At 41.2% G+C, this 20,025-nt stretch overlaps 1 protein-coding gene across 1 annotated transcript in view; it reads left to right on the top strand.

The window, feature by feature from the left end:
* Positions 1 to 20,025, top strand: part of THBS2 (thrombospondin 2) — a gene marked incomplete in the record, with an annotated part of 874,147 nt that overhangs the window by 433,468 nt on the left and 420,654 nt on the right. The window contains 1 exon segment of the mRNA XM_029594286.1: positions 12,167 to 12,337. Coding sequence (XP_029450146.1) covers positions 12,167 to 12,337 — 171 coding nt within the window.

Genomic DNA, 20,025 nt, shown 5'->3' with positions numbered 1-20,025 from the left:
TCGGAGGGAACTTTCCTTTGCCCTCCCCTCACCTTCCCCTCCCTTCCCCTACCTAACCCACCCGCCCGGCCCTGTATAAACCCCCCCCTTACCTTTGTCGGGGGATTTACGCCTCCCGGAGGGAGGCGTAAATCCCCGCACGCCAGCGGGCCTCCTGCGCGCCGGGCCGCGACCTGGGGGCGGGTACGGAGGGTGCGGCCACGCCCCCGGACCGCCCCGGGCCGTAGCCACGCCCCCGTACCCGCCCCCAGAACGCTGCCGACACGCCCCCGAAACGCCGTGACGACCGGGCACGCCCCCCGACACGCCCCCGACACGCCCCCCTCGGAGAACCCCGGGACTTACGCGAGTCCCGGGGCTCTGCGCGCGCCGGGAGGCCTATGTAAAATAGGCTTCCCGGCGCGCAGGGCCCTGCTCGCGTAAATCCGCCCGGTTTTTGGCGGATTTACGCGAGCAGGGCTCTGAAAATCCGCCCCTTAATATGTAACATGCACATTGACGTAGCTATTTTCTATAAATTGCCTTTACCTTTACCCATTTTGAGGTATTGGTGATGAAGTCACAGGTTCTCGTGCTTCTGTGAACTGACGCAAATGATCTATTATTGAAAAACTAAAAGACTCACTTCCTTTTTTTAGGATACACTGACAAGGATATTTCAAATGAAAGGAATAACCTAATGAGATTACCCTTTGCCTTACTGCCAAAAATTCTCGCCTTTTATTTCGAGTTACAGGAGCTAGGTCTGGGAAAAGTTTCACATTTTGGCCATAATATGATATAGGATATTTCTGAAAATAACTCTTCATAAGTTTACTAATATCTAATGTTGAAATAAAAGAAACAATTAACGTATTTCTTTCCATTACTTCCAAAGTAGAATTTTCAAGAAAACTAGTAAGATTAACTGGTACCGAAACAGCAACTCGAGGGGTACTCTTTACAAAGAAACAAGTATTTATAGATAATACACCTTCAGGTGGCCCCTCTTACTGCACTCACAAGAAAGGGAGCGCCCATCCAGAATTGGCCAGAGGAGGCCGTTCATGCCTTTTGTAAATTGAAGAAGGAATTTACTAAGGATCCTTCTCTTAGGCGCCCCGATTCCAATAAACCCTTTATTCTAGAAGTTGATGCTTCTGCTGTAGGGGTTGGAGTGGTTTTGTTACAACCAGCTGACGATGGGAAATTCGCGACATGTGCCTTCTTTAAAAAAAAATTTTCATCAGCAGAGAAAAATTATACCATTGGAGATCGGGAACTCTTGGCTATAAAGTTAGCCTTTTAGGAATGGCGTCATCTCCTAGAAGGCGCCCGACATACTGTGACTGTCTATATGGATCATAAAAATTTAGCGTACCTTGCGAAGGCCCAACAATTAAATCCCCGACAAGTTCGGTGGGCACTCTTTTTTAGTAGGTTTAATTTTGTTCTCCATTTTAGACCTGCACAAAAGAATCTTCGGGTGGATGCTCTCTCGAGAAGCTTCAACCTTGATGATACGCCCGACCCTCCTCGATACCTAATAGACCCTGCATAGATACAGCTGGCTGCTAGATTCACGGTACCCATTGGCAAGACTGTAGTACCCAAACGCTTGAGATTGAAAGTTCTTCGTTGGGCTCATGATGCACAATTAGCAGGTCATGCAGGAATTTCATGTACCAGGGATCTGGTGTCAAGGCATTATTGGTGGCCTCAATGGAAAAAGGATAGTAAGGCCTATGTATATTCCTGCTCTGTTTGTGCAGCTCAGAAGACTCCTTGGCGGAAAGCCTTGGGTCTCTTACAACCTCTACCAGTTCCCACCAAAACATGGACTCATATAGCCACCGATTTTATCACCGAACTCCCGGCATCCGACAATAACACTGTCATATGGGTGGTGGTGGACCGCTTTTCCAGAATGGCTCATTTCATTCCACTTCCGGGACTACCCTCGGCATCAGAATTAGCTCAGTTATTCCTTCAACACATTTTTCATTTTCATGGTCTACCTCTTAGCATTATTTCGGATAGAGGTGTACAATTTATAGCTCGATTTTGGAAAGAACTTTGCAAACTTCTGAGAATTAGACTTGAATTCTCTTCTGCCTATCATCCCCAAACCAATGGACTCATGGAACGTACGAATCAATCCTTGAAGACCTTCCTCCGATCTTATGTTAATCAAAGACAAAATAAATGGGCTTCCTTGTTGGTTTGGGCTGAAATGTGTCATAACAACTATCTGGCTCAAGCCACTGGGAGGTCCCCTTTTTTTGTAGTTTTTTGGTAGACATCCATGGCTCCAGTTACCTATCGCTACTTCTTCTATATGTCCGGCAGTCAACAATACCATCGCCTCTATGACCAAGTTATGGAAAGACACACAAGTTTTATTACAAAAAAATGCCTGTAGAATGAAAGTCCAAGTGGATAAGACGAGATGCGTGACTCCTCGACCAGGCAGGAGTTCTCATCTGGTTGAGCACGCGCAATCTTCAATTATGCATGCCGTCATTGAAATTTGCACCTCGCTTTATTGGGCCCTTCCCTATCGAGAAGCAGATTAATGCAATCACCTTTAAACTACGTTTGCCATCCTCTCTGCATATTCACGATACCTTCCACGTTTCCTTACTCAAACCTGCAATTTTATCTTGACCTTCCAGAAGGAGGAAGCCTAATACGCATATAATACAGAATGATACTCAATTTGAAGTTGAGGAGATCTTGGATTCCAGAAGATATAGGGGTCAACTACAATATTTAATTTCTTGGAAGAATTATGGACCTGAAGAGAATACTTGGGAGCCTGCTTATAATATACAGGCACCCCATCTGCTTAAAAACTTCCATTAGCACTTTCCTCTCAAGCCCAGACCAAGAGAGAGGAGAGGAGGGCCTTGCGGGGGGGGGGGGGGGGGGAGGGGTACTGTTACCTGCAGGAGAGTGTCCGATGGCGCTGGCATCCCTCCCTGACGTCGGCTTCCGACCCGGCGCGGCACCACGCGAATCGGGGCTTGACCACACCCCCTTTTGACGTCAGCTGCCGGCAGAAGTTCTGCTCAGCACAGGAAGTTCTTCACTCCTGCGCTGCTTCGGCCACAAGTAGTGTTCAGTGTTCTGCTTGTTGGTTCTTGTTGCTTGTTGCCTGCCTTGACCCGGACTGCCTTTGGACTTCTCTGCCTGCTGCCTGCCTCTGGATTGTCGCCTTGGTTCCTGTTGTTTGTTGCTTGCCTTGACCTGGACTGCCTTTGGACTTCTCTGCCTGCCGCCTGCCTCTGGATTGTCGCCTTGGTTCCTGTTGTTTGCTGCCTGATTTGACCAGGACTGCCTGTGGACTTCTCTACCTGCTGCCTGCCTCTGGATTGTCGCCTTGGTTCCTGTTGTTTGCTGCCTGCCTTGACCCGGACTGCCTGTGGACTTCTCTGCCTGCCGCCTGCCTCTGGATTGTCGCCTTGGTTCCTGTTGCTTGCTGCCTGCCTTGACCCAGACTGCCTGTGGACTTCTCTGCCTGTTGTCTGCCTCTGGATTGTCGCCTATTCCAGATTCTCTACGAGATAAGGTAAGCGGTCTTTTTGTCTTGGTTCCACTACTAACCGTAACAGATGTCTACTAACAAGGCCTCAACTCAATGTGTCAAGATTAGATATCAATAAAGTTTCCATTCCCAATGACATCTTGAATCCAGATTGTACATCCCTAGTGTTGTAAGACTGAATACTCCAAAATTTTTGCTGTGAAAGACAAAGAAGAAATTAGCCTAAAATTTGATAATCACAGAAGTCGAATCCAGATTTCTTTAAAAGCGGTCATACTATAGTTTTTTTCAATGATGAGGGAAGTACTCCTTCTTCCAGGGAAAGATTTATAATCATTGTTGAAGGAGGTGCTACCAGATCTTTTAGTGCCTTATGTATTTTATTTATTTATTTTTATATACCGATATTCATGGTAGTTTCATACACAGCCATGTCATAGATATTCAATGGTGATTTTATATTAGCTATTGCTTTCACCATTTCAGACATAGAAACCATCTCAAATGCTGACTACAAAATAGCAGTACTCTGGTGGATTAGAAAATGGTGATGGAACTGAGGAGAATATATTAGATAACTTAGAAAATTTTTGAAAGTTATTATGACTAGGATAATTGACCATAGAAGATTGATCATCTCACTTATATCATGACAGCTGGTTAACTTTCCAACAATCCGGAAGAGTTCCCTTTAAATTATTACCAGGTGCATGTATCTGCTTGAAAAATAAAACTTTTAGCTTCATCTACTTTTTTCTTATAGTCATTAAAATGGTTCTGATAAAGCAGTGAGGTTTCAATTGTGAATGAACACCACCAACATCTCACATACTGTATTTATGAAGAGTACATTTATGGAGAGTACATTTTTAAGGGGGGAAGTCATCCAGATTTCTTCTAAAGGCACGGAGAAGTCTTTAACAGCTTCTTTTAGTATTTCCATATATTACCACCTGTCTTCCTCTTTCAGCGATTTCTGTAGGTGCTTTGTGGTGTTTATCCATGCCATTGCTGCTGCTGCTGCTTCTGCTTCACCCATCTCTCTATGTCTTGAAGTTTTACCGTTCATCCCACTATTGTTGCTACTGTTGTTTTAGCCCTCACAGTGTGCCTTGAGGTGTTCATCCCATTGCTGCTGCTGCTGCTTCCATATTAGGAACTACTGCCCAGGAAAGAGATCTAGGCATCATGGTGGATAATACTTTGAAATTGTTGGCTCAGTGTGCTGTGGCAGTCAAAAAAGCAACAGAATGTTAGGAAATATTAGGAAGGGAATTGTGAATAAAACAGGGGATGTCATAATGCCTCTGTATCGCTCCATGGTGAGACCGCACCTAGAATGCTGTGTACAATTCTGGTCATCGCATCTCAAGAAAGATATAGTTGTGATGGAGAAAATACAGAGAAGGTTGACCAAAATGATAAAGGGGATGGAACAGCTCTCCTATGAAGAAAGACTAAAGAGGCTAGGGCTGTTCAACTTGGAGGAGAGACAGCTGAGGGGGGATATGATAGAGGCCTTTAAAATCATGAGAGGTCTAGAATGGGGAAATGTGAATCGGTTATTTACTCTTTCATATAATAGAAGGACTAGGGGGCACTCCATGAAGTTAGCATATATCACATTTAAAACTAATTGGAGAAAATTCTTTTTCACTCAATGTACAATTAAACTCTGGAATTTGTTGCCAGGGGATGTGGTTAGTGCAGTTAGTGTAGCTGGATTTAAAAAAGGTTTGGATAAGTTCTTGGAGGAGAAGTCCATTACCTGCTATTAATCAAATTGACTTAGAAAATAGCCACTGCTATTACTAGCATCAGAAGCGTGGGATATACTTAGTTTTTGGCTACTCGCCAAGTACTTGTAGCTTAGATTGACCACTGTTGAAAACAAGATGCTGGGCTTGATGAACCCTTGGCAAATTCTTATGTTCTTATGCTTCCCCCTTTTCTCTGTACCTAGGTGTATTCATGGCATAGTTGCTGCGGCTTTATTTTTTAAGTGCTTTGTGCTGTTTATTCCACTATTGTTGGTATCATTTGTTGCTATGTTGGTGCCCTGTGGTGCCCATATCATTATAGTCTGTACCTTTGCTCCTCTTTAGGTGCCTTGTGGTGTTCATACGCTATAGTTTACTCATCTTCACTGGGATTGTGCCTGCATCTAACAACTGCGCCAGGATCTCCCCTGGTTCCAGCTCAAAGACCATCAGCTGAGGTGCTGCCTCAGCAGTGCAAGCCCCGCCCCCTGTGATATCATTCAGGGTGACGGCCCTATTTCTATGGGCCAAGGACGTCGGAGAATTTTCCAGCTGCCTGTTTACTCGTCTTCACTGGGATTGTGGTTGTGCCTGGATCTCCCCTCGCTTCCAGTTCAATGACTATCAGCTGAGCTGCCGACTTGGTGGTGCAAGTCACACCCCTGGTGACATCATTTGGGGTGATGGCTTATTTCAATGGGCCGAGGATGCCGCGCATGCCAAAGGGGCATGCCTGTGAAGGAGCGCAAACAAAGGAACTTGCTTCTTTGTGTGCTCCTTCGTGTGTGCCTGTCGCATCACTATATTTGTTTTTTCTTTTGGCTAATCTCTCTCTCCTTTAATATGTTCATTCCGACCATCATTGGTCAAGGGCAGTATGGAGATCTGCATACCAAATGTTATTTCTCCAGACCCAGATCTGACCTTATATCTATTCCGCTACAAAGTCCCTAGACTTCTAACACTATTTCTTTTTCTTTAGTAAATATTTACTCCATTTCAAAGAAAGCTCCTATAATTTATGACTTGCTTGCTGTTTCTTATGCATTACTAAATCATGGACTTCTGATGGTGATGATTCTTAACTTATGCTGCCCCCAGAATTATATATACCACCATCTCCCTCGTATCTACAGTAGAGGTGTGGGTCTTATAATCTTTCATAAATGCTCATTTACATCCCCCTTTTCTCAGCCTGCTCTACCACGTCCATTTGAAATAATGGCATCAACACATTACTGTACCAACTCACAAAGCTGGCCATACTTTAGATTTACTTTTTCTCAATTCTTCATTCTTTCATTGTGACTCTTCCACTGTTTCCACTGCTGTGATCCTCTGGTTTGATCATTATTTAATTGATATCGCAATTAAATATAATTTTTCCCATAAAAAGCCCATTTTATCAACTGAAATCATTCTTAAATGAAAACATGTTTATCCACTAATTTTCAAAGACACTTTTCCTTTAATTTTTGATATGCCTATCACTAGTACTCATAATATGGTTAATAGATAGGATACAGTGTCAGTCCACACTATGAATAAGATTGCTCCAGTTCATATTAGAACTTCATATGCTCCCTGGTATTCCCATACTTTGGCTTTACAAAAAAGAAAACTCTGTAAATGAGAATATGCTTGGAAGAAACACAAAACCAATCATAACGTAAACTACTTTCAGATTGAATTATCGATGTACCACACTTTGCTTAATACTGAATCGCATTCATCAAGCCAACAACAATCCCAAAGTCCTCTTCAATACCATTAAATCGATGACCAGGCAACATAATTCTAATTGCAACTACCCAAAATCCAGCTCTCCTCAAGAACTATGTGATTCTTTTAAAAAATCATTTTCAACTAATGATTCAAAATTTAGTCCACACATTCTCTTTTACTATACCAAATACACCCAATATCTCTTCTGTTCATACTTGGGAAACCTTTGAAGAAATAGCCAGTACAGAAATTCTTCAAATCATATAATAAATGAAATTATCCACTTACCCATTATCACTGTTGTTACGGCCGCCAGCGGCGGCAGTCCGCGACCGGGGCCAGCCACTCACCCGTGGCATTGGGCCTTTCCTGGGACGGCCGCAGGAACCGGCAGTCACCACTGAGATTCTCTTCGCGGCTGTGCCGATTCCAAGATGGCCGCCATTCTGCTGACTCTGCCCCCGCCGGGCCTCCTAGAGCCGTGCGCGTGGCTGCCATACAGGAAATGGTCATGGCTCCTCTTCGGGACTTCTTCCTGGTGCCCTGTATTTAAGGCAAGGTCTGCTCCTCAGACCTTGCATTGGTATCTTGGCTCTTGGTCCTGTGCCTTGAGTACTTGGTCCGCAGCCTGCTCATCTGGTTCCTATTCTTCTTGATCCTTATTCTTGGTTTTTCCCTCATTGGATGGATTTCTTCTGGCTTCAACTCCTAGACCAGCTTCCAACCATCCTCTGGCTTCGACCCCTGGACCGGCTTCCGACCATTCTCAGGCTTCGAACCCTGGACCGGCTTCCGACCAATCACTGGCGCCTGCATCCAGATCTTCTTCGGTCTCCAGGGAGTCTCCTAAGTCCCAGTGGCCGGGTTCCTACGGGCTCCTCCAGGGGGAATCACGAGCTTCCAGGGTAAAGTCTTCATTCCACGTCTACATCACCAGGCCTCGCCTTCCGACGGTAGGGACCTAAGAGGGTTTAGTCTCCTAGGTAGCACTGACTCTACCTCGGACCAAAGGTCTACTGCCAGAACTATAACAACTGTGTTCCACACTCTTGCTTAAACTCATTAAGGATGAATTGTCTTACCTATTGCTCATATTGTTAACTCTTCCTTATTCTCAGGATATTTTCTTGATTGATTAAAAACTGCTATAATTATCCCAATACCAAAGAACTTCACAAACCCAAATCCTAATTATATTAATTTTCAACCTCTTTCCACCTTGCCATTTCTATCTAAAATCATTGAATCTGTGGTCTTAAAACAACTTACTGATTATCTTGTCCAACTTTCCATCCTTGAACATTATCAGTTTGGATTCAGACCAAATCATAGCACAGAAACACTTCTTTTATCTAGTCTGACATCATACACCGAGGCTTTGACTCTGGTACTTCTTATGTTTCTATCTTTCTTGATCTTTCTGCCACCTTTGATACTATTAATCAGGAAATTCTGCTTTCTCCACTCTAATATTGGTCTATCTGGTATAGTTTACCTCTGGTTCAAATCCAACTTGCTAAATCAAACCCAACAAAGTCATATCAATTCTGTTACCTCTTCCTGGTTTCTGTTAAATACTGGTGTACCTCAAGGATCCACTTTCCACAGCTCTTCAATATATACCTCTCACCTATATGTCAATTACTTTCCACATTAGGAGACTTGTACCGATTATATGCAGATGATATTAAGTTCTTTTCCCCCCTACATGGCAGAATTGAAATTCTACCTTAAAATTCATCACTCTTTGTTTATTTTCAATTAAAACATGGCTCTTCCACAGCAGACTGAGTTTAAATTTATCCAAAATCGCCCCCCCGCCTTGATACTATTCCAAATCATATCTCGCTAGATAGCATAAACATAAATATCTCTAACAAAGTCCATAATCTAGGAGTCTACTATGATTCTAAATTAAACATGCATTCCCACATTCAATCTGTAGTCAAATCATCATTTTACATCTCCTAAAACATATCAAACCCCTTCTGTATCAGAATGCTAGGGGTGTGCATTTGGATTGACCGCATTAGTAAAACGCAACTCATATTTTTTTTTTACTTAAAAAATTGATTCGACATAAACGATCGGATTTCCCACATATCGAACATAGATATGTTCGATATGTGGGAAATCGCGATTGTTGAGCCAAAATAAAAATTTAAACCCCCTCACCCTCCTTAATCCCCCCCCCAGACTTACCACAACTCCCTGGTGATCGAGCGAGGAGTGAGGACGCCATTTCTGCAATCCTTGGCGAGAAGCATGTGACGTCGGCGGCACGTCGAGTGACGCCGGCGTCACGTGATTCCCGGCTCGTTCGCGCCGGACGGCTCGTTCGGCCCAAAAAGAACTTTTGGCCAGCCTAACCCTAACCCTAACCCTAACAAGTTGTTCCCAGCCTACGCCGATCATAGAGTCCAGAAATGCATTTTTAACTGGGGTAGGGCATATATTGTGTAAATTAAAGTCACCAACTAAAATAGTTTTGCTTAACTACAGGAAGTGCTGAAATGGTTTCTAAGAAACTTGAGAGTTCTATATTAAGACAACCAGGAGGACAGTAAATAATGCCAACATTTAGTATTGAGGTAGTTATCAGTAGAATTTCAAAAGAACCAGAGAAGACATATTGTTTTTTTTATGGGTTTTAAAGAGGATTTGACAATAGCTAATAGACCACCACCCCTACGATTTATTCTGGGTTCTGATATGGTAGTATATCCCGTTGGAGTTAAATTATTTATAATAACTGTGTCAGTATTTGTTAACCAGGATTCGGTAAGTAGAAGACAATCCGGTTTGCTTGTATGTATTAGGTCTGTTAGAATTGGAATTTTTTTTCGCACAGATTGAGCATTACATAGAATAAAGGAAAATGTTACCATTAATATAGAGCAAAATGTAGGCATTATGGATATTAGAGAATGACTAGAATAATTCTTTAAGTTTTCAGAAGAACAGTTCTTCGATTGCTTGAAATTCGAATGCATATTGAAGTAGTTTCCTTTGCCAGTAATAATAAGAATTTCCATGAAGACGGAGCAAAAAGATGTTGAACCACACTTGTAGTGAAATTAAACTATATGAGGAGCGAAACAAAGGGGTGAACAAGGGGGCAGGCCCTTTTTTTGCGCTCCTTCGTTGCACGGCACCTGGGAGATGCTGTATTTTATATTGATATTTTTATTATGTTAGTTTTAATTTATGTATTTTTATGTTTTCCTGCCTCATCTTGTTTTATCTTCTTGTTGCTTATGAATGTACTTTTGTAAACCGCCCCAAACTTTGGAGGGTGTGGTCTATAAGTAAGCTTAAATAAATAAATAAATAAATAAAGAAAGAAAGAAAGAAAGAAATAGTTGATGCTCTTTGTTGCTTTATAAATGTCTTGTGGTGCTTATGCCACTATTGTTGATACCCTTTGCTTCCCGTTAGGTGCCTTTTAGTGCTCATGCCACTTTTGTTGGCTCCCTTTTCTCCTTTTTAGGGGTCATATGGTCATTCATACCTTAGCAGCTGCTTCATCCATCTGACTATGCTTTGAGATATTAAACCCACTGCTGTGTCCTCCTCATTGTGCCTTGTGCTCATGCCACTATTGTTGGTACCCTTTGCTTCTCTTTAGGTGCCTTGAATATTGTCCATTCCACTATTGTTTGTTGCTTTGTAGGTGCCTTGAAATGCTTATGCTATTATTGTTGGTATCCTTTGCTCTTTTTTTATATGCTTTGTGGTGTTCATTTCACTATTTTAAAGTGCTATTTTTCCAAATATTGTGTTATTAACTTTGAAAAGAAAATTAATACTTCCAGATACAGACAAGAATGCACTAAGGCAGGCCCTGGCATGCTTTTAAACATGGGAGCATGTGTGTAAACAGTGATTAAGAGGGGTACACACATTAACACTACATGTAAAAAGACAAACCTCTTTCCATAGGCAGTACCACTGCTGCTGCTACACTCCTCTCATCATGCCTTGAGTTGTTTATCCCACTGCTGCTACTGCTTCACCTCTTTCACTATACCTTGTTGTGTTCATGCTGCTGCTGTGTTCATCTTTAGGTGTCTTGTTTACTCATTCCACTATTGTTGGTGCCCTTATTTGCTCTTTAGGTTTGCTTTTTAAATTTCTGTAATCTGTCTTGAATTTATTCTGTTGTGATGAGTGCAGACAATACATTTTAATAAACTAAACTAAATCTCTAGGTGCCTTGGGGTCTTCAAACTACTTTTATTGGTGCACTTTGCCTCTCATTTGAAATCTTGGATATTCTTGCTACTGTAGGTGGCTGCTATATGCCTCTCATGGTTCTTTGAGGTCTTCATGCTATTGCTTGTGCTGCTTTGACCCTTTATCAGTGTCTTGTGGTATTTCCTTCTACTTTTAGTGTTTCATTATACTTCTCATGGTGTATTGGACTGTTCATGCCACTCTTTCTGCTACTTTGCCTCTCTGTTATTGCACTGGGGCCCTGTAGCTCTCTTTTGGAGCCCTGAGGTGTTCATGCACTCTTGCTGCCTCTTTGCTCCTCCCATAGTAATTTGGAGTATGACTGCCTGTATTTGGGCTACTTTGCTATATTTTGATGTCTTGGGCTATTCATGCCACTTTTGGTTCCACTTTTATACAGTTTTGGTGTCTTAGACATCATCAGAAGAAAGAGCACTCCATCTTCACATTTCAGTACAACTAGATAGAAATCCCCAATTTTGGAGCCCCAAAATAGGAAGCATTGGTTTCCTCATTGACTTTAAAGGAGAGCAAATGACATGAAGAAATAAAAAAAAATGTTTTCATTTGAAATGAATGAAGTGAATTGTGTGGCATTCATAATGAATTAATGAACTGAAACTTAAAATGTTTTTGTATACAGCCCTAATAAATATTTATCTTCAGAATATTGAGAGCTAAAAATATGATATAATAAACATGGGTCTTTCAACTTGAATGCTTTATTCATTGAAGAAGGGTTTTCTCCACGTTGTTTTAAAAATTATATTTAATAAAATGTAAAAAATTCAAAATACAAAATGAATAAATGAAACACATTGATTGTCATACTAATGGGTCTGAAACACTGGTAAAATATTTTAAAATGTATTCTACAAAGACATGAGAAGGTTTTATCAAAATTTTCTTTAATCCATAGTTACAGATAATGAAGATGGATGGTCTCCGTGGTCTGAGTGGACAGAATGCTCTGTAACATGTGGGTCAGGAACACAGCAACGAGGAAGGTCATGTGATATCACTAGCTATTCTTGTGGAGGATCTTCAATTCAGACAAGAACTTGTAACTCTGGCAAATGTGACAATCGCAGTAAGTGTCAAAGTTCACCTGTCTTGGCTGTTTCTTTCTGGACCTAAAAAGACTAGAAATCTAACCTGTATTTCACACCATGTGTGGAAATATTCATATTAGAAATCAGATAGCACTGAACTGAAATGGTTTTATTTATGGCTTATACAAAAATATATAAATGGTACCTCAATTTGATAAAATAATATTTATTAAATTATCAAATATATCTACAAAGAAGGATTTTTTAATAATACAAAAGACATTGAACCACATTTACCTAAAACTCCCCCACATTCCAAAATACACCATATCTCTTATCCCTACTAGGACCCTATTAACACCAAAATAAAAAAAAAAAAAATAATATGGCTATTTTCATTATCTTTATATTTCAGATACAATATGGATTGTTAAAACAGCAGAATATTCAATTTGTATGAAGCACAATTGTTTTTTGATTTTTGATTGTATCATAGATATGTATTAGAAATCATTTAGTTTTAATGGGTGAGTATCGCCTGAAGAAGACGACCATATATCTTTGAAACTAGGCTCCTAGTAGGGATAAGAGATATGGTGTATTTTGGAATGTGGGGGAGTTTTAGGTACATGTGGGTCAGTCTATTTTTATAATAAATTTTTATCAAATTGAAGTACCATTTTTATATTTTTGTATTTGTGATCGATTGTACCACGTTAATACCTGATAAATACCATGGCTTGCCTGCATTGTGAATTAAACAGATATAATTTTGGGAACTGAAGCCTAAAGTCTAGTGAGGTCATTTAAGCAAAGAGCAATTGATTGAAGTTATATTTGTATTTAGTTTGTAAACTATAAAAAGCTAAATTATGCATTTAAACTGTTTCTTTTCTGGTAAATAATAGGAGTGTGCATGGATAAAAATGTATTCAAGTTGTTTCATTCCTTTTTATGTCACATTTTAAAATTTTTCCATTTGTTTCATTACTTTACACACATAATTTCGGATTTACGGACATAAGTCATATGTATGTGTGAAGGTACAATTTAACATGTGTAAAATGTTATGTACACATAGAAATGAAACTAAAGCAGAAGTTCACAACTGCACGTGAACTGTGCAAATTGTTTCATTAAGCAATGGAATAATTAGCAATGTGGAGAATTTGGGATGGCTATCGGTCTCTTTTCAGGAGATGCAGAGGGACAAAATCAACTGGAATAAAAGAGTTGTATATTAGTATTCATTAGGGATGTGCAGAGCAAAATTTTATGTTCATATTTTTTATGTCCGAAAGGGGGTCCCACTTGCGGCCAATATGGACATAAAAAAAATCCAATGAGTTGGGTATATGTACATATGTGCAAAAAAAAAATTTAAACCCCCTCACCCTCCTTAATCCCCCCCCCCCAGACTTACCACAACTCCCTGGTGATGGAGCGAGGAGTGAGGACGTCATTTCTGCAATCCTTGGCGAGAAGCATGTGACGTCGGTGGCACGTCGAGTGACGCGGCGTCACGTGATTCCCGGCTCGTTCGCGCCGGACGGCTCGTTCGGCCCAAAAAGAACTTTTGGCCAGCTTGGGGGGGGGCCTCCTGACCCCCTCAAGCTGGCCAAAAGTTCTTTTTGGGCCGAACGAGCCGTCCGGTGTGAACTTGCCGGGAATCACGTGGCGCCGCGTCACTCAGACGCGGCGTCACGTGATTCCCGGCAAGTTCGCGCCGGACGGCTCGTTCGGCCCAAAAAGAACTTTTGGCCAGCTTGGGGGGGCCTCCTGACCCCCCCAAGCTGGCCAAAAGTTCTTTTTGGGCCGAACGAGCCGTCCGGCGCGAACGAGCCGGGAATCACGTGACGCCGGCGTCACTCGACGTGCCGCCGACGTCACATGCTTCTCGCCAAGGATTGCAGAAATGGCGTCCTCACTCCTCGCTCCATCACCAGGGAGTTGTGGTAAGTCGGGGGGGGGGGGGGATTAAGGAGGGTGAGGGGGTTTATATTTTTATTTTGGCTCAACAATCGCGATTTCCCACATATCGAACATATCTATGTTCGATATGTGGGAAATCCGATCGTTTATGTCGAATCAATTTTTTAAGTAAAAAAAAAATATGAGTTGCGTTTTACTAATGCGGTCAATCCGAATGCACACCCCTAGTATTCATGTATAGCAGCAGAACTGGTCTGATATATATCTATATAGCTATATCTATGGGGCAGATTTTTTAAAAATATGCGAGCGCGTACTTTTGTTCGCGCACCAGGCGCGAACAAAAGTACGCTGGATTTTATAAGATACGTGCGTAGCCGCGCGAATCTCATAAAATCCGGGGTCGGCGCGCGCAAGGGGGTGCACATTTGTGCAACCTGCGCGCGCCGAGCCCAGCGCGGCCTGCCTGTTCCGTCCGAGGCTGCTCCTGGCTTTTTGTGGCTAAAAAGAGTCTTTTAAATTTAGGAGCAGGATTTCATTTTTCATCCCTGCTACTAGTACTGCTTGTACTTCTGAGAGGCTGGGTTGGCTCTGCAGCAATACTCAATCCCTGCCCCTGCCATTCCTTTCTCTCCCTTTTCCTCAGCAGTACCACTTTTAGTAGTAAATGAGTGCACCTGTCACTGAGTTCCCTTCAGTTCTTAGCAAGCACAGTGACAGCTTTCCAAGAAGAGTTAGAAGCCTGCTAATGGCACAACTCAGTCAATGTCTTTCTAGTGTTATCCATCACAGTATTTGCAAAATGTCTCTATCTCACATATACATATATGCAGTGTATATGTGTGCATTTCTGACTGACTCCTTTTGCATTCAAAAAAATAGAGAATAAACAAGAAGGCTGGCGAGGCTGTGTTTCACAGTGGGTCTGCAGATAATCTGAATGTAGCCCCTTTACTGCATTAGACAGAAAGATAGACACAAAATAAATCAGTGTTAATTGGCACTCCTACTCTGAATCAGTAGACAGAAAGAAAGTGGTGCTTCTGTCTCTCTGTCACAGTGAGTAAGAGCACTGTGACAGCAGCAGTGAAGATCAGAAAAAGCCAATTTTGTCAATGCCAAAATCCTTAAAGTTTTTGTTTCTCTCTGAGAAATTCTGAACACACAAACTTTTTCTACAAAATCTAACAGAGCAAACGAAGTTTCTTTGCGTGTGCTCAGGCCTTTCAGTGGGAGGACATTAGAGTCACTTAATCCACATGCTAACTTTAGACTAGTTTAAAAATTGATTGGTCGTCTGTCCTGTCTGTCTTGTTCTCCCACCTCAGCTTCAGCCCAATCACTACCTCACACAGATAAAGGTTGGTTGCTATAGTTACCAGTTAGTCTGCATCTTTCTCTTTACAGCACTTTTCAATGTGCCATAGACTTAGTAGGAAACATAAATAAATGAGATGAAAATTTTGTTTAAATTTGTGAGAAACTTCATCTCATTTTGGGGGTCCATAATTAAAATGAAGTGATCTAATTTGTTGCATTCTACCCGTTTGTTGTAAATGAATGCACATCCCTAAACAACAGTCAACATAATTTATTAAATGGTAAGATGAAAGAGTCTATTAAAGAAGAAAAGGCATTTTTCATAAAATAGAAGGCAGATCCAAATGAGGAGAACATATGCTTTGGTAAGTTAGGTGTGAAACATTAATAAGGCAGGCCTAAGATACTTGTCAGAGATACAGAAACTACTAAAGAAAACTTTTCAAGTCATCAAAAGAAAGAAGCCTGTGAGGGAGTCACTTGGACCGCTAAATGACCATTGGGAAAAAGGGGTGCTCAGAGAGTACCAGGCCATAGCAGAAAAACTAAATGAGTTCTTTGCTTCAGTCTTTACTGAGGAGGATTTTGGGGAGCTAACCATATTTATAATCATCTGTCAAGGTAAATATTCAGAGGAACTGTAGCAAAGAACTGTGAAATTGGAAAGAATAATAGATCAAATTGACAAACTAATAAATCACCAGACCCAGATAGTATTTACCGTAGAGTTCTAAAATATGAAATTGTAGACCTATTACTAGCAATTGGCAACCTTTCATTAAAAGTAGCTCAGTGTGCTGCAGCAGTCAAAAAAACAAATATAATGTTAGGAACTATTTGGAAAAGAATAAAGAATAAAACTGAGAATATCATAATGCCTCTGCATAAATTCATGGTATGACTGCATTTTGTATATTATGTGCAGTTGTTGTCACTCCATCTCAAAAAGATATAGTAAAACCAGAAAAAGTACAGGGAGAAAAGCTAAACAAGTTAGGGCTCTTCAGCTTGTAGAAAATGTCTGAAGGGGACATAATGCAGGTTTATAAAATCATGAGCAGGGATGAAACAGGTAAAGAAGGAATGGTTATTTACCCTTTCAAATAGTACTAAGATTAGAAACACTGCATGGAACTAACAAATAGTAGATCTAAACAAATTAGAGAAACTCTGGGCTGACTGATTTTTTGGGGTGCCCCCAAGCAGGGGAGAAGCCGAAATCAGGAGCAGATAGGTCAGGTATGCAGCCTTCTACAGGGTTCAAAAGCAGGCAGGACCAGCATAGATCTTCTGCCTGACCGGCCACCTTCTCTTTGGGTTGATCTGGGCACTCTGATGCTGGTGCCTGGCAATTGGGTCAGGAACAAGGTACTAGGGAACAAGGAGTGCACTGGCAAGACAGGACAGACAAAGAAAGAGCAAAGATACCCTGTTTCCCCGAAAATAAGACAGTGTCTTATATTAATTTTTGCTACCAACGATGCACTAGGCCTTATTTTCAGGGGATGTCTTCTTTTTCCATGAAGAAGAATTCACATATATTGTTGAACAAAAAAATGAACATTTATCATATTCTGAATAGTTGTCTGGTTATGCTGCTTTGTGATGACAACTAACTGAATCTTGCAGGGTAAAAAAATCACAGCTGCATGCTCTGGTGTTCTGTGCGACGGGCATGCTCCCAAATAAAAACTTTGCTAGGTCTTACTTTCGGGGGAGGTCTTATATTTAGCAATTCAGCAAAACCTCTACTAGGTCTTATTTTTGGGGGATGTCTTATTTTCAGGGAAACAGGTAGTGCAAGACCAAAACAATATACAGGGCAAGGAATATCTGCATATAGAATAGGCCACTGGGAGGCCTGGACATGACAAACGAGGGTCACTGGAGCCCACAGGGAACAGCACAGCAACTGGGAGACCTATAGGAAACAGCAGGGGATGGGAGACCCACAAGGAGCAAACAAGACACTGAGAGACCCACAGGGAAAAGAAGCATAACTGGGAAAAACAGACAAGGGAGGTAATCAGAAGGCCTAGACAAGACAGGACAAGACACAGAATATAGAAGGATAGGCCCAGACAAGACAAGAAGCAAAGGCAAAAGACAAGACAAGGCAGGGAGGACAGGCTAGAATATCTAAACAGGGCAAGAGTTATACACAAAACAATGGCAAGATTAAACATGCAAAAGACCAAGAACAAAGGATAAATTAATACAGGCAAGAGCGCAAGAACAAGTGACCAAAGGCAGAGAGGAGACTCCACTCTAAGGTGGAAAGAATACTGTAAGAGAGGTTCTTATAGGACTGACCTTGCTGCATCATGCAGCCTTCAAGGCAGTGGCAAGAGTGGATCTGAGCTTGTCCCAGTGAGGGCCTCTACTGACAGGTAGGCTTTCTAGCAGCCAGATTCGTGAAACACACAATCAAACTGTGGAATTTGTTACCAGAGGATATGGTCAAGTCACCTAGGATAGCTGGGTGTATAATGTTTTTGGACATCACTGCCTGAAAATTCTCTATGATGTCTCTTTGCTTGGGCACTACCCAGGTAGACTTGGGAAAGCCATTGCTTATTCCTGAAAGTGAGCAACAAGGAATGGTAGTATTCTTTGGAATTATCTGGGTACTTGCTAGTGACTCATATTGGTCACTGTCAGAGATAGGATGCTGGGCTCAGAAGACCTTTGGTCTGACCCAACATGGCATAAGAACATAAGAACTTAAGGCTTGCCATACTGGGTCAGACTAAGGATACATCAAGCTCTGTATCCTGTTTCCAACAGTGGCCAAGCCAGGTCACAAGTACCTGCCAGGATCCACAGGCTTAGATAGATTCTAAGCTGCTTATCCCAAACAATAAGCAATGGATTTCTGCAACTCTCCCTTAATTGTTAATGGACTTTTCCTCCAGAACTTTTCCAAACCTCTTTTAAATGCAGCTATAATAACAGCTTTTACCACATCCTCTGGTAAAGAATTCCAGAACTTAATTATGTTTTGAGTAAAACAAATATTTTCTCATATTAGTTTTAAATGTATTACCCAGTAACTTTTTGAAAGAGTAAACAACTGACTAACGTTTACTCATTCCATTTCACTCATTTTATTATAGACCTCTATCATATCTCCCCTTAGCCGTCTCTTCTCCAAGCCGAAGAGTCCTAACTTCTTTAGCTTTTCTTCATAGGGGAATTGCTCCATCCCCTTCATCATCTTGGTTGCCCTTTTCCGTACCTTTTCTAATTCTGTTATATCTTTCTTGAGAACTGAACACAATGCTCAAGATGAGGTCTCATCATGGAGTGATACAGAGGCATTATGATATTCTCTGTTTTAGTCTCCATTCTCTTCCTATTTGCTCTCTTGGCTGCTGCTGCATGCTAAGCAGGAGGTTTCAATGTATTTTCAACAATGACGCCTAGATTCTTTTCCTGAGTGCTGACTCCTAATGAGGAACCTTGCATTTTGTAGCTATAATTTGGGTTTCTCTTCCCTAAGTTCATCACTTTGCACTTGTCTATATTAAATTTCATTTGCTATTTGCATGCCCAGTCTCCCATTTTTGCAATGACCTCTTGCAATTCCTCACAATCCTCTTTATGATTTGACAACTTTGAATAATTTTGTGTCAGCAGCAAATTTGATCACGTCACTTGTTTTTCCCTTTTTCTAGGGAATATATTAAAAAGCATTGGTCCTAGAACAAATTCCTAAGGCACTCCACTATTCAACTTTTTCCATTGGGAAAATTTACCATTTTGCCCTACTCTTTGTTTTCTATTTTTTAACCAGTTGGCAAGCCACAATAGGACACTGCCACCTAGCCCATGACTTTCTAATTTCCTAAGATGTCTCTCATGAGGGACTTCATCAAATGCTTTCTGGAAATCCAGATATACTATATCAACTGGCTTACCTATATCCACTTTTATTTACACCTTCAAAAAATGTAGCAAATTTGTGAGGCATGTTGGCTTTGTGCCATTAAACTATACTTATCTATTAGAGATGTGAATCGTGTCCTCGATCGTCTTAACGATCGATTTCGGATGATATTTTAAATCGTCAAAAAACGATTCACATCCCTATTATCTATATGTTCAGCAATTTTGTACTTTATGATAGTTTCTACCATTTTGCCTGGCACAGACGTCAGACTCTCTGGTCTGTAAGTTTCTGGATCACCCCTTGATTCCTTGTTAAAAATTGTTGTTACATTGGCAACCTTCTAGTCTTCAGGTACCATAGATGATGTTATTGATAGTTTACAAATTTCCAGTAGCAGTTGTTTCAGCACTCTGGGATATATATATCATCTGATCCAGATGATTTGCTACTCTTTATTTTGTCACTTTGGCATATTACATCTTCCAGATTCATTGAGTTTTGTTTCAATTCCTCTGAATCATCATCTTTGAATATAATTTCTTGCATCTTCCCCAGTAAATACTGAACCAAAGAATTAATTTA

This window comes from Rhinatrema bivittatum, chromosome 3 (genome assembly GCF_901001135.1).
Source record: "Rhinatrema bivittatum chromosome 3, aRhiBiv1.1, whole genome shotgun sequence".
NCBI classification, from domain to species: Eukaryota; Metazoa; Chordata; class Amphibia; order Gymnophiona; family Rhinatrematidae; genus Rhinatrema; species Rhinatrema bivittatum.
The sequence above is the reverse complement of the archived record's forward strand: the minus strand, read 5'-3'. Positions and strand labels throughout refer to the sequence as shown.